The following is a 15,657-nucleotide window of genomic DNA, read 5'->3' as shown; positions in this document are numbered from 1 at the left end:
ACAGATTAAGATTTATGAAAAATACTCCATAGATTATTTATTTTTTTATGTTTTTGGTAATATTTTTTCATATTTATGAGGACATCAACTAGTTAAATAAAATAAATAACAATGTGAAAGAATGGAGTTATATGGCACATTTTTGTTCCAAAAATGCAATTTTTGGTATAGAGCAAAATTTGTCAAAAATTACCCCAAAAAGAAAAGGATACCAGTAAACTGCAAGGTAAACAAGTCATTTTCTGTGTAAATGGTAAGCTAAAATAAGTCAAATTAAATAGAAATTCTAAATATTAAAGTAAAATTTTCTAGGTAAAATAATCTAAATGTTATTAAAACTTCATGTATTGTATTTTTAAATAAGATTTGCTAAAAATACTCCCTAACCAATTTGTTAAACTAAATTTTGATATGCTAGACATGGACTAAAAACAATTTTTGAAGATCTGATTAAAATCTATCTCTTAAAAAAATAAACAAACCCAGTGGCATATGTAGACAAAGAGATTTGCATTGATAGTTTTTTCTTAAATAGGTATAAATAATTTTCAGTTGTATTTACTGAATAACCAAGCGTTTAATTTTCTTTAAAAAAAAAACAAAATTGGATCGAAAATTGTGTTAATTGTGCCTTGTTCCCGTGCTTAAAACGTTTTTAAGCGAGGATTTGAAAAAACACAGAACTGGATCGAAAATCATTTATTTTGGCGTTGTATTTTGAAAGTTTTTCATCCAAAAAACAATTATTTTGATAAAATAAAAATCGCCCAAATGTATCGAAAATGTTACGTCTTACGGCCATCGCATCGATGTTTTACGTTTAGAAGCGATAACAGAATTCAAACTAAAATAAAGAATATCTAAAATTTCGTTGAAATGGATTGAAAATTTGGCGCTTAAACACCCATTTAGAATAACACCCCAGTTTTTTATAAAGAGAAATTAGGTAAATTAGGCTAAAAATGAATTTTTACTCAATTTTTTGTCACATCTGAGAGTAAAATCAATGTGAATTTTTCAGAAAATCTTTGTGATAATTTTTGCAATTTTTCAATTTATAAACATTTATTATATAGATATGTTATAAAATTTGTAGGCTTAAGTTCAAGCAACTTTTTTCTACAACCAGTTTTATCAGAAATTATGTACATTTTTGCAATACTTAGTTGTATTGTAACCATTGAAAATGTAATGCTCGATATGCTAGTAATGGGGGAAAATGAGTACTAGTTGGGCAATGTAATCAATAGTGGAATTCCATTGTTTTACGGGAAAGTAGGTGAAGGCTTTGTAACGGAGAGTCATTAAGTAATAATAAATAATTTAATAATTTCCTAGAGAAATAAATACATCTTGAATTAACTAAACAGACATACAATCGCTCCCTCTCATTCTCGACGTGTTTACAACAAAATATAAATACATTCATATTACAACGTTATCATCCGCTTGTTAATCTCAAACTCTTGTTTAAAAAAATTCAACAATGATTGTTTTATTCAGACTAGTTTTACTATTCTAACAAGGATGATGATTGTCCAGAGCCGGATTCCAGCCAAGCTCTAGTCTAAAGTTTAGTACACACACTAACTTAAAGTATAATACAAGTTGACGATTGGTAGAGTATCTCCAGTCCACTGGACACTAAAACGCTTACAGCTAAAATAAATAATTAAAATACCGTTGGCTAAAACATTTGAGATTAAGGCCCTTCGTGTGTCGCTCGCCAGTGTGCTACGATCCCAAGCTAGTGTTTGTCGTTTTCTCGTTTTATAAAAAAATATATGCCGTAACAAAATACAATCATTATCAGCAGCCAATATGGCTTACGCACGTTTCGATTAACAAACAGACGTCGGTAATTTGTTATCCTATCTAACGCGTTTAGAATACTTTGATGGTGTTCCCTGAACGTCGGTATGTAGAAGGTACCGACCAGTCTTTGGTGCCACTAGAGCGCGTACGGGTACTCGGCCAGGAACACCGCCAGCGAGGTGGGCAAGCCCAGCTTGAAGATCCGCACCTCGGACGCGTCCCGCAGCTGCCGGTGGATCGCCAGCCGCGCCAGGTGCTTCAAGCTGGGCGGCGCCGGCTCCCGGGGCAGCGGCCGGTCCAGGTATATGGACGAGAGGCACTTCCCCTGCGGGTCCACCCACACCTGGGTGTCCTTGCGGCGGCGCACGTAGTGCTGCACCAGCTCGATGACGCCGGGGAAGAGCGGCATGGAGGCCTGCAGGTGGGGCTGCGCGTCGAGCCGGAAGTGGCCGTTGGTGTAGAACAGCCGGACGGACTTGGGGCCGCGGTCCGTCTGCACACTCAGCGAGAAGAGAAAGCGCGGGTCGGAGGAGTTGCGCACGAGGAAGGTGCCCACTCGGGTGTCCTTGAGCAGCTCATCGCTCCTGTCGAAGGTGAGGCCCTCGTAGTACCAGCCGGATAGGCGCAGAGCCTTGACGATGTCCTGGAGGCGCGCGAACTCGGTCTCGGGCTTGGCCTCGGGGGGCGGCGCCGGCAGGCCCCCGAGCGGCGGCAGGACGAACGTCAGCGGCACGCTGGGGGAGACTTGGGGCGAGGGGCAGGGCGACAGGGGCGGCACGATGCCGCCGCCGGACAGGACGTGCACCGACCTCCGCAGGGAGCAGCATGGCGGCACCGGGGCGCAGCACGTGAATTGGTGCTTGCAGTTGGGGCATACGGTGCTACAGCCTAACATTGCAGGCATATGCCATGCCCGGAACAATCAGTCTTCTGCAACAAACAAAACTACATTCATTATTTAATTACTAACTTTTTTTATACAGAAAAAATTCTCTACATCGAGAGCTAGAGGTAATTTTTAAAACATTTGCATATTTTGCATTAAAATGTGATAGTACAGTCACAATCAAAAAGAATGACAACCCTAAATCCCGAGCCACAAATCTTTTCGATTTGATACAGTTAATGTGTACGTTCGGCTAGTTTATAATGGATATAGTTGAACCGTTTGTAAACTTTTAAAAAAAATGACCCGGGGTATCATTCCTTTTGATCGTGACTATACTTCTGGACATTAATACATTTCTAAATAGTCTGTTTTTTAATTTCCAAACCACACATTAATAACACTAAACTTTCTCTGAATATTTGTTTCAACTGTGATATGTGGATTATCACAAGCTCAGTGACTAAATTGTCTATTAAACAACCCACTGTTTGTGAAAGTAAGTAAATTGAATATACTTTTGTGTAAAAAATTGAATCTTCACTAATTCTACCTAAATAAAATTCGCAATGCGGCAATTTTCATGCTGGGACGCCTTTTTCTAAGGCATGCGTTTTCCACATTTTGTATTTCTTTGAAAATATTCTGCGCCATCGATTGTTTGCTTGATCACTGGTTAAAAACTATGAGCATTTTCTTCGATACTTAACAAATATCTTCATTTCTCATCATTTGATGGGGAAGTTTTATTTATACCATGCCGTCATTTGAATTTATAATTAGAGTAGGTGTTTTTTTTTGCTTTGTGATTGATAATAAACTAGTACAAACTTCGGGGAAAATATACTCTAATTAAATATTATTATGGCTCTACAGTTTGATTAAATTTGATAATCAGCTGTAATTTTTCTTCTTGTAAATTATGTTTAACTCAGATTCTTCTTCTGCAGCTCACATACAACTGTGTTTAGTCGTTTCTTTAATAGCAAGTCCATTTTTAAGAGCTGATATTTATAGGTAAGCTAAATTTTATTTCAACACGAGAACTAACTGCTGCACGTTCAGCTCGGAATCATGGTTTCAAATTAAACTGTTTCTTTTTTTTAATTTAAGGATTAGGTACAGTTATCTAATACAACCTTTCTCACCATTCTTGAATCTATGCTCTTTTCCAGTACATCATACTAACTTTTGTTAGTGTGAAACAATCTATGGAATAATAAATAGAATTCAAACCATATCATTTTTATGTAACAATACTTTTAACTTTTTTACTTTAGGTTTACATAATTTTTGATAATAATGATAGGTATTAATTTTTCGATTGTACAGGGTGAATCAATAGTTCTGAATTTTTGTTAATATGCAACCAATAATACAGATTCCAGCTGACCAGATCGGTAAACATAAAAAAATGGAAATTAATCCACGATTACATTGTTCTGTGTATTGTCAAGTTTGTTTTAACAGTTTTGCTAAAATTTTATTATGGACTATCATTATTTGAAAGATAAAAAACCAATGTTGATTCAAATAATGTTTTTTAAAAATTAAACAGTCTCCGAGTAATAAGTGCAACAGTATTTTTGGTAGCATCTTAGAACATATCAGAAATAACCCACTAGTGACTAACCCTGTATAAATTATCCAAAAAATTTCATCCTTATTCAAGTCAACCGTAGCGTTTCATTTGATTCTGTTTTGTATTTTCTGTGTATGTTTTCAGAAATTTTCTCAGAAGAATATTCTGTAGAATAATATTGATCTCTAGGATTATTATAGTCATTGGATTCAAATAAACATGTTTCTGAATCAGAATCTCCTAACGAAATAATGAATAATGAATTATGATCTCCTTCATTAGTTTATTTAAATTTTGTATTTTCCTCGTATAAACATTTTTTTTAATTCAAAATATTGAAAAATGTAAGTCAAGTGGTAGTCAAGCAATGGTCCTCCTTTACTAATTATTCTTTCGGTAAAACAACACTGTCAGCCAAAAAATATTGACTTACCAAATAATTATGTTATAGAACACTAACCTTAGGAAAAGATAGCGTTGCTATAACGAACCATTTAGGCCACTATCAAAAATTAAATGAGTAATTATTTTAATTTTAATATTTATATATTTAATTATTTATTTATTTAAAATGATCTTGCTTGTGAAAAAATTGCAGTTCTCTAGACTGCCTTCTTTCAACTTTTTTTAGAAAATCTATAAATCTATAAACTGAATATTTAATTGTAACACGCGGAGTTTTTATTTTTGACAAAATAATATATTATTATACGAGTTTTATAAGACATTCTATTACGGCACGAATTGTTTTGGAGCACGACGAAGGAGTGCTACAATTAAATCTTACAAAACGAGTTATTATTTTTTCTACTTTTTATTTTTATAAAAAATTACTACTTTGTGAACAATTTGTGAAACCAAAGTAGAAAAAGGGCAATCACAGTTATTTGCAATAATGACTAATTTCACTTAGAACTAAACTTTATTACAATTAATAAATAATAATAATAGTAATAATCTGAGATATTGATTGCGATTGCTATCATTTCTACTTACTTAAGTATATCAAAATTAATAAAAGGTCAGGTCAGGGTTAACCCTTCGAGCACTGTGGTTACGGTTACGACACTCAAAAATCACGCCCGAAACTCACTTTTTCACGTTGATTGTTCTTGTGCAAAGTGTAACAATAAAAAGAACAAAGGTTCAGATAAATTTCAGGTAACGTTTTTTGTCAAACAATCACGGAGATTATTTACTGTTTGCGTTGCGAAACTTTTCGAAAAAACAGGTATCTTTAATTCCACGAAATAATCAAGAGGATATGCTTGATAATTAGAGTTGTGCGCGACATACAATTCTCGGAAAATCGCAGACGAAGCTTTATAAAAATACTAATTTATTGTAATTGATACGAAACGAAAGGTAATGAGGGTTTACAAAGGGCCAAAGGCCTGACTTATCATCGAAATCAAGCGACCTGCGGCTAAATGACATTTGCGAATTATGTCACTCCATTCAAGTGTCTTGGCCGGAAGTTTACGTCACACTAGAAATCAAACCTGGCCGTGGTTGATAATGATAAAAAAAGGTGTTTTCATTGATGAAAGTCAAACGATCCTTGAACTTTTATTCATAAAATACACGAATCTCGAGTTATTAGAAAGGTCAGGTCTGTAAATACGCCACTGGAACTGTCAACTTAACCAAGGCCAACCTTGATCCCAAAAAGTACTGTCGTTAAATACACGCGGAAAATATTTTCTAATTATAGCATTTTTTCGTGAGCCAGTTGGCCATGATCAAATAACTGCGCCAGTCATCTGTTATTCCACGCCGCTTTGATTTGGACATATGGAATAACCGTCCAACATTTGGTTACCGCGCAAAGACAAGCCTCTCGACAATTTTTAATTGAAAACTTCCCGTTCATGAAAAATCCCGCTTACGTACAAGCAACCAACCGCACAAAAAACACCGCATAAATGTATAACAATGAAGGTGAGATTCCGTGAATAGAAGACAATTTTTCCGGCTCGTTCTGGACCGGAAACGTGGAGAAAGTAAAGAAAGAAGATAAAAAAAAACCAAAAAAATAATTCGTGTGAGTAATCGTTCGGTTTTATCAGTGGTTCGGTGATGGCGATTCACCTGTTGACTACCCCTGTCTAGCATTCGGCCCATTTCCTGTGCTCGGATTTGGGGCCGATTCCTAGTAGGACCCGCAGGTGTGCAGTGGGTCTTTTTTCCAATAGGTGCGACAGAGAGCCCGCCAGATGCCTGCTCGGTTCCTGGAAGTCTGATCAGACTCCGTTCGCGGAATAATGCAACAAAGCTGCTGCTGCTGCCCAGAAACTAAACTTTGTTGCTTTGCCACTCTTTGTGTGGAAGGGAAGGTCACCGGCAAAGAACGAATTTCGCAGAAGGTCGCTAAGAAAGGGGCTTCAGCACTCGTAGGCGGATTAGAAAGCGAACAGGTCGATTCCGAGAATGATTAACGCCAATTGATAATTGTATTACTTTGAAGTCGGTTTACGCCGTGCAAGGCTGGAATAATTAACGCCGGGAACACTGGACAACAAATTCAGTTTTTGTTGAAAATAAAAGAAAATTAATTTTTTATTCAACGCTAATTAAATAACATGAGATTGAAATTTTTCCGAGTTAGAGCAAGCTGTGTCTGTGGAACCTTAGCCACAATTTTGCCCTTTATTTACGGACGCACTTTTGGAGTTTTGTTGTCGTAGGCTGGTTTTACAAAGTTACACTTGCTCTAATTGGGTACATTTTCGATCTCATGGTATTATGTGGTATACAGGGTGTTCCCTCTAAAACTCACATTAGAAGTATTAGATCTAATAATGGTAGTCATTTAAAAATTTGATAAGTTATTTTCAACATGGTGGCACTTCCGGTTATACCGGAAGTAGTTATCAAATTTCTCATTTTAAATAAAAAGCTATGTTTTTTGCTGCATTTTTTGCATTACCCGAGTTATTTTAAGAGTTTTATTAACTTTTTCTATACCTACCTAAATTTAGTCGTTTTCGAAATATTTAAGTTTTTTTTGAAAATTTTTGGATTTGCGTTTTTGACTTCAAAAATCGATAACTCGGCCGTGTTTAAATATTTTGAAATCCTTTGTGGCTTTTTTGAAACAAAAGGTTTAGATCTTCTCTTTGGTGTTTTCGAATTTTTAAAAAAAGTTAGAAAAATCTAAATTTTTAAGATTAAATTTGCAGAACTTCAAACGCCCATAACTCAGTTTTTTCAAATAAAATGCCACAATTTTTTTTTATTTGACAAAGTGGCAGAAAATTTATTAACATTCCCTATTTGATCTTTAACAGTTTTCAAGTTATACGAACTTTTTGTTGGCACTGAGAAATTCATTAGCTCTTTTTGCATAGTTTGCCATGGAAACATGAGAAATCAAAGTTTTTCAAATCTAAATTCAATGAATTTATTTTATTTTAACAGAAAAAAAGCAAAATTTTGAAAGAACTTTTCGTTTATTCAATGAGAAATGTTTTTTTCCGGTCAAAAAAAACAACCTTACACCTAGTAAAATAAAAATTGGGGCATTCCATTTGAAAAAATTGACTAATAGCTTGCAGAAGTTGTCCAAAAGTAACGTTAAAGTTTTGGAGTTTGAAGCAAAGATATAGACTTTCTTTTTTGATTATCAAAATATGATTTCTAAAACTCAAAAAATGGCAAAATTATTGATTTTTGAAGTTAAAGATGTAAATTAAAAAATTTTCAAAAAACAGAAATATTTCGAAAACGCCTAAATTTAAGTATAGGTAAAGCTGAAGAAAATCTTGTAATAACTCGAGTTATCTAAAAACGCCGTAAAAAATATATCTTTCCATTTAAAATAAAAAAATTAGTAGCGACTTCCGGTATAACCGGAAGTGGCGCCATGTTGAAAATATTTTCATTAAACAGGACCCAACGAGTTACAACTGTGCACCAATTTTCACTTTTTCAGGTAAATATGTATTATCAGAACTTTCAATACTTCTGATGTGCCATTTAAACGGAACAGCCTGTGTACTACATACTTAATTAATATGAAATAAAAAAATTAATAAGAGCTGACTTACAAAAAAATTGTTCTATTGTTATTTTCCACTATATAAAATAAAATTAATTTGGATGTAATTTATATAAAAATAGAAAAAAAAGAAATAAAATTTGTTGTCCATTGCAATCGGAAAAAGAAAGTTTTAAACGTGGTCAAGACTCAAGAGTGCTGTGAAAATTTGACAGATCGGGCGCAGCACTCTCGACCACGTTTTTATTTAGACTGCTGGTGACCTTCACGGCACAATCAAAATCGCCAAGGCTGCGATTTTGATAAACAATTAATATTTGCACAAAACTTTCCGTTTCGGGCCTGGATTTGAGCGAATTATCGCAAGTTAGGCGGAAGTGCGACTGCACTTGTCACATAAGTCAGATGTTTTCGAGTATCGTATTACATAACAGAACGATTACAAATAATGGTAGTATTGCATGAATAAATAAAGTGAATGAGCAGGTGTTACATTGAATTGTTTTAAATGACAATATAATGACAGCGCGCCTTTTAAGGAATATCCAGATCGGGGAAAAAACCAAAAGAAAGCCGAATTTCCCAGAAACTTATTTCAGTTCAAGGTGCGTCTCGAAAAGCTATCACGTGGAGGAAATGCTTATTTCCCAAATGCAAGTGGAGCCCAAACATTGTAATAATTACGTAAAGCAAACAATGTATAACACGGCCATAAAAAGAGGTGCTTGAACCGTGTCGATCTCGGTCGGCTTTGATTTTCTGTCAGAATTGACAGCGCGCGGCCAACTTGTCACGAAAATTGAGCATAATTTACCGTTGGGTGATTAGTGGAGAAAAGCCGGAAGGAAGAGGTTGTTGAACTCGCAATTTGTCAAAAATTGTTGGGAAAATCGGAGCGCGCTGTTTTCCAGTCACATATTTCCCGGGAACTCCATAAATAATTCAGGCCGGCGCGAAAGTACGTGGAAATTCAGATTTAGCCGAGTTTCCCGAAAAATCATGATGGTGTGTTTACGCACGGAAATAGACGCACGCGATCCAGTGGGCGGCGATGGGCCCGTCATTCATTTGTTTTGGTCTTAAATATATAGTGCGGCGCGATAAGGAAGGCTTGTACCGAGAATCCGGAGATAATGATTTCTCATTAAGAAACTCAATTTCAGGGTCATTTACATGGTGTCGTAACCATGTGCTCTCGTGTCGTTTCGAATTCTGTCATTGTCCCCCGATCTAGAAGGCGTGCCGCGATCTCGGCCGCCTGCGATTCGCACCAATTTTTACCTAAGCCTAATCCTTAAGGACACCATCCGAAGAGGCACATTGTGGATAATCCCAAATGGAACTTGCACTGTTTATGCACTCGTCCGTTCCACACTAGGCGCACTGGGACACATTTTACAATAAGACACTTTCAATTGTTCTCCTAGGCCAACTCGGTGACTTTTGTTACACTACTTTTAGGTTATGTTATTGATTGACTTGTCGGCCGAACTGCCGTTTGCCGAATGCGAGATGTGAAACGAGCGAAGCGCCGACGACGATGTCCGACCGATCGTCGGTTGTGTGACGTTTAGAGAGAGAACACTGGCAATAAGTTAACGCTAGAGCGAGTAGAGCGAGACGGCGCGAGCGCAGCCTTCTGGGAATGATAAAACGTGTTTTCACTTCACGCTAAGCAGGCTGTGGAGTGGGGCGGCTCTGGCTGGAGTATTTCAGGGAATCCTCAGTTCGTAGAAGGTACGTATATATGTATAATTTTAGCCGCGGGTTAGATCCACGACTCGCGTAAACAGAGGTTCTAAAACTGTTACCAGCGTCGGCAGGTTGGCAACACTGCCCGAACTGTGACGTCAATTGTGACACGTGTGACGGAGACAAGCCAAATGCCAAATGAATGATTTGAGTTGGCGCTGGACAAAGCACACATTCTTGGGACAGGACCAGAAACGTGGTGGAATTATTAGAATTTTATGACATTGCCTAGCAACGGACAATCAAAAGTGTAAACACAACGTCAAAATGGCGTAATTAACATGTCGTTGCCTGGTTACACACTGCACGGATTTTTCTGTTGACATAGTCGAGGAATGGCAGGGCCGGAATAAGATATTTTTGCTAAATTACACGATTCGACAAACTACAAGTTAAAGAAAGGTCGCGAAATGGCACGAACGAAGCGAGTGCCATGAGTATGTGTCAGAGCCCCCAAACATTAATTTCTGTTTTTTAATAAATAATATAAAAGCCTAATGGACAAGTTTTTTGAATAACAAGCTAAGAAGTCTTTAATACACATTTATTAAAAAAATAATATACAAATTGTTATTATGTACTTAATAAAGTATTGTTTTTTAAAGAATGTGTTTTTTTGTGAATGAGATCCAATTATTTCAAAACCTACCAGTAACTAATGTATGTATATACATATACATATATACATACATACGTATACCCTATATACACATAAAATTCATGTTTTTGTTGTGGGTCATTTTTCAAATAAATCTTTAAACAGGTCGATTATATTTTTGTAAATATTACATTTTGACAACTATGCTAACATTTGTGACGTCACTGGTTTCTGAATAAATGACGCCATTTTAATTTTTTTTAATGGCAGTCAATATTTTTGGCTACTGTTTTAGATAGTAGATATAGTATTATCTTCCTGGTAAGTACAATAAAATTGAAATATGTGATAAATTACAAAAATGCACAAAAAGACAATAAGGTAAAAAAGGCAAAAAATGTATTGATAATTATTATACAATCGCTTTATTTTTTTCCTTATCTTATAAGGGGTGATTGTTTTTTTGCTTATTTTGAAAAATTATAATAATAATAATATGCATTTTATGCGTGATTTTCAAACTCATTTCCAAAAATGCACAAAATATAGGGTGTTTTTTATCAAAAAAAAATTATAAATTTACACTGTTAGATTTTTTGGATTAAAAACTTTTAGTACATACTTATTGAAAAACATACCTAAAATTTTTGAACGGGCCCACCCCAAAATTATTTTCTGGATACGCCCCTGGTGCTGGTGACTATACAGGATGATTCTAATGTAGCTAGAGCTTTAAAATTTCATTTACCATCCAAATCAACCTTTTTGAGTTCAACTAAATTATTTTCAAAATTGCTTAACTTCCGGAACAGTGAGAAGTTGGTGCCAACTTTGAAATTTTCAATAGTAACGACCTATTTTTATTGCATTTTTGAATTTGCTTTTTGAACTGATTAAAATATACATACTCTAGTTGTAGTACCTATCTGTCATAGTTTTTGAAGTATGTAATTTTTCCTAAAATCTTCAAGATTGTTTACTATAAAATTGCAAGGCTACTATGATTTTTTGAAAATGAAGCTTAAAAATTGATTATGACAAAGTTTTTTCAAATAGAATAACCCTGTTTTTTTCAATGGCAATCAAAAAAACATAATTTTACTTCATTACTTTCGTATTTAATCGACTAAAATCCATTTTTGTGATTATTTTAAAAACTCTAAGAGATAAGTATAGGAAAAAATTGAAAAAAGTCACCATAAACCCGATGTTCTTTGGACTGCCGTTAAGAAAATAGAGTCGTTCCATTTAAAAAAACTGAGTTTTTGATAACCGTTTTAAAAAATCATATTAGCCTTGAATTTTGACAGTTGACGATTTTGGAAATTCTAGAAGACTCTCCAAACCTTCGGTTATCAAATGCAAAAAAAAATATTTACTTTTTACAAAGGGTTCAAAGACTGTGACATTTTACATAAACCCGTGCAAATGAAAAATTTAACAAAAAAATTGACATATGTCAAAAACTATGACAGGTAAGTACCAACAACCTGGGTAAATTTGACTCAGTTTGAAAACGTGAATTCAAAAAAGCAATAAAAATGAGCGGTTACTATCTGAAATTTCAAACTTGTCGCCAATTTCTCGTAGTTCCGGGAGCTCAGCCATTTTGAAAATAATTTAGTTGAACTCAGAATGGCCGCTTTGTATCATATACAAAATTTTAAAACTCTAGCAGTATTAGAAGTTAAAAAATTTCTAAAGTAGGTCCTAAAAGACTCACCCTGTAGTGCTAAAGAAAAACCACACTAACTCGCCAAAATTCAAATTCCTTTTATGTCTTCCTTTTTTCCCTCCATATAACTTCTTTTGTTAAAATAGAAATTGTTAAGTTGTATTAACTAATATTAACTAATTTTGGGGGCCTGGACAAGAGTCCGGGCCTGGAACTGTTGGTGAAGTCACCGAATTGTCTAATTGAAAAGTCATAAAAACAAACAAACAATTAGCGCAATTAGCATTCGTAATGAGTTTTTCTGGTCGTAAATCACCTTATACATTGAATTTCATGAAAGAATCGCAGCTGTGTAATGAATTTTTTATTTTATGGATCACATTGTATTTTTAATTCTTTGAGGGCGTATGAGTCAAGCAAAGTACGCAAGCAAATTTACTCAGAATGTAATGAGAAGAATAATTATAAAAATGCGGTTTTACACAATTATTTTGTTATTGTTTTGTGTGCGTCAGGAAGCGCTGAATGTCAAATAATCGGAGATAGGACAGTTTGAAGAGTAAAAAAAAATAATACGAGTGAAGGAATGTATCTTGGGATTTTTGCTGTTATCATGTCAGTCTCGCAGATCTGGTACATTGTTTCCAAACTGATTGATAGATTCATTCAAGGTGAAAAAAATAAATAAGTACAACCACATGAATTAGGAGCAATGTCTTGTTGTAATAATCTACAACCGATGCACCCGATATAATTAAAAAGCCATTCACATCTGCTGCTATATTTATCGCATTTCCAGCGAATGGAATGATTTATCATACATTTACATAAGTTTTTTTGTCATAGTTCACGCCATTTGATTGTTAATTCGTGTTAAAGCGTTTAAAACGTCTTTATTTGTTAACCAAATACGGGACAGTTGATAGTGATAACATCGCGAGTTCAAGAGCTTGAACGCAAATTTGAGAAAATCTTGCATAAATATTTTCGGTTAACTATTTGGAAATCCAGACGCAATCTTGATTCCGTTATCAGTTCCGGGAACAGTTGCCATCACCACTCAATTTACTCAAATTGGAAAGCAAATAAATCCCCCACGAATTTAGCGGAATTGCAGATAATTTTGTCAAGAGTGCTTTTATCTCCACGTAATTACAGAATCATTTGCACATTTCCCAGGAAATTGTTATCAAATTTTGGCGTGATAAGAAAAATCATTAATTATCGCATTTTCGCGCGAAAATCTAATCAAAGTTCCTATTGTTTGCCGGAATGTGCCAAATCACTGCAAAAGTTTTCACTAAATTTGAAAACATTTTGCAATAACAATTTTCCGAACTCCAATAAAAACCGATTTCTTTACGTAACCAAATGACGTGATGAATCTGATACAAGGATTATTTATTTTATTTAACGTAACTCTAATAATAATTATGATGTATCGACTGTCATCACGTTTTTAGATAGGTGTATACGGCGTGAGTTTATTGGGAATTTGCAGTTTTCTTCTTATTTGTGCAACGAATTCACCGAGGAAAGCGATTCGGGGAACGCTTTTTGATGTTTGCCCCATTAGATGACATGCAATTACTAAATAAATGGAAAATGATAATGGCTTTCGGCGAAATGTGATTATGTTAACCGGTGGCAAATTTTCGGTTATTTGAAAAGCGCTACTGGTTGCAATCTTAGATAAATTGATTTTCACTTGTCCTCATAATCTCATTTTTGTCTATGCTTGCAACCAATTAACTTTTACTTCATGCCAAAGCCAATTAACTAACTAGGTTTGCGTAAATTGCTTTTGAAAAATAAAATGTTACAACCACTCTTGACTACCCCTGGTTTACATTAGAGTCGACAAAAACCGGTGAAACCTGGGTTATGAATAATGAATAAGCCAAAAGTAACTCTCAAAATTTATATTTCTGTTCTGAGTCATTTTTCAAAAAATACTCGGACAGGTCGATTTTATTCTTTTAAACGCTACATTTTGACACCATAGTGACATTTAACACGTCATTCGTTTTTTAAATGACAACATTTCTAATAACAATAATAATAATAATAACAATAATAACCTTTTAATTAGTGTTTTAGACAGTATACATTTTTGTCTCTGTAGTAACTATGAAAAAAATTTAGAAAATAAAGAAAAAAAAAAAGTTATTAAAAGTTTTACACTACTTACATAAAGAGCTTTATCTTTTGTTTTCGCTTGATTTTATAAAGGGTGATTGCGTTTTGTTTATTTAAAACTAATAATTGTCTCTTATAAAATAAGAGTGTTTAATTGTCAACACAATTTTTTAGTGTTTTTTATTTTTTTTTCATTTTATTATTTTTTTTTTATAATGATAAAGATAAAGATGTGAACTATCCAAAACAGTGAACAAAAATGTCAGTTGCCAATAAAAAAATGAAAATAACGTCACAAATGCCAAAGTGATGTCAAAAAGTAGCATTAAAAAAAGTAAAATTCACATTTTCGATTTTTTTTTGAAAATGAACAATAACTGATATTAATTTGATGTACTTTTGCTTTTTTTGTATACAAAATTACAAAAACATGCATTATTAGCTTTGGTATTCTCTGATAACTGATAAGTAGATATGTATTTTGGAAAAATTAATTTTGCAATAATGCCTGTCTGAACCAAAAAATCACAAAAAAAAACTAATTTGGGTACCGATCTGATGATTTGGTGTAAACTATAGAAAAATTCTAACATTTTGTAAAAAACTAGGATACGTAAATGCGGTTATAACCAAAACCTTATATTTTTTTTTAATTTGAGAAGTTTTTTGACAATTATGGATATAAAGTTCATTCTTTTTTAAAATAACTGGCAAAGAGTTATTATGATCGCATAAGCCATTAGCACCCGCTATTTTTTGACGGTTGGTAATGTAAAACGAATATAAATAGGACAAACTAAATTTTAACCAGCTCTTAACATTTTGACTTATGTCTAAAAAAAATTCAGTCGTAGCCAAGAAATAAATACAGATTCAGAATCCTTGACTAATTTTGCGTATAAAAAGGTAAAGTAGATAATATAAATTGTCTGAACTGTACTTTCAACTAAAAATAAGAAATTAAAGGATTCATGTTTTACCCCAACTAATATTGTATCTCGAGGAAATATTGATCGATATCTCAAAAACTGTTTGGTATAGATAAAAAATAAAAACATTTTTGGAATCCCCAGACAATTGTCTTCGAGAAAATCCTACATTTGAATCAGTTTCATACTTTATTTTGCAAAAAAATCAGAAATGTTTGGTTTTTGACAAACTTAGTTTCTTTAGAACAACTATAAGCACGTTTAGGGGTTAATAAGACTTT

General features: G+C 34.1%; 1 protein-coding gene across 3 annotated transcripts; it reads right to left on the bottom strand.

The window, feature by feature from the left end:
* Positions 1 to 1,309: 1,309 nt before the first annotated feature.
* Positions 1,310 to 9,797, bottom strand: LOC661222 (suppressor of cytokine signaling 2). Of its 3 annotated transcripts, none has more exons than XM_967397.5 (2): positions 9,565 to 9,797; positions 1,310 to 2,760 (listed from the first exon to the last, which is right to left on the bottom strand). In XM_967397.5, exon 2 carries the CDS (start codon positions 2,717 to 2,719, stop codon positions 1,952 to 1,954), a length of 768 nt encoding a protein of 255 aa, XP_972490.3. In that variant the 5' UTR covers positions 2,720 to 2,760; positions 9,565 to 9,797; the 3' UTR covers positions 1,310 to 1,951. The 3 variants fall into 3 exon arrangements, with proteins under 3 accessions (XP_972490.3, XP_008196669.2, XP_064213436.1); XM_008198447.3 differs by having other exon boundaries at positions 1,310 to 2,745; positions 9,565 to 9,796; XM_064357366.1 differs by lacking the exon at positions 9,565 to 9,797 and adding an exon at positions 5,280 to 5,643 and having other exon boundaries at positions 1,310 to 2,745.
* Positions 9,798 to 15,657: the final 5,860 nt, after the last annotated feature.

Source organism: Tribolium castaneum, chromosome 6 (assembly GCF_031307605.1).
Source record: "Tribolium castaneum strain GA2 chromosome 6, icTriCast1.1, whole genome shotgun sequence".
Taxonomy (NCBI): Eukaryota; Metazoa; Arthropoda; class Insecta; order Coleoptera; family Tenebrionidae; genus Tribolium; species Tribolium castaneum.
The sequence above is the reverse complement of the archived record's forward strand: the minus strand, read 5'-3'. Positions and strand labels throughout refer to the sequence as shown.

Coding starts and splice junctions, on each gene's coding strand:
- LOC661222 (XM_967397.5), bottom strand. CDS start 2,719: ATGCCTGCAATGTTAGGCTGTAGCACCGTATGCCCCAACTGCAAGCAC.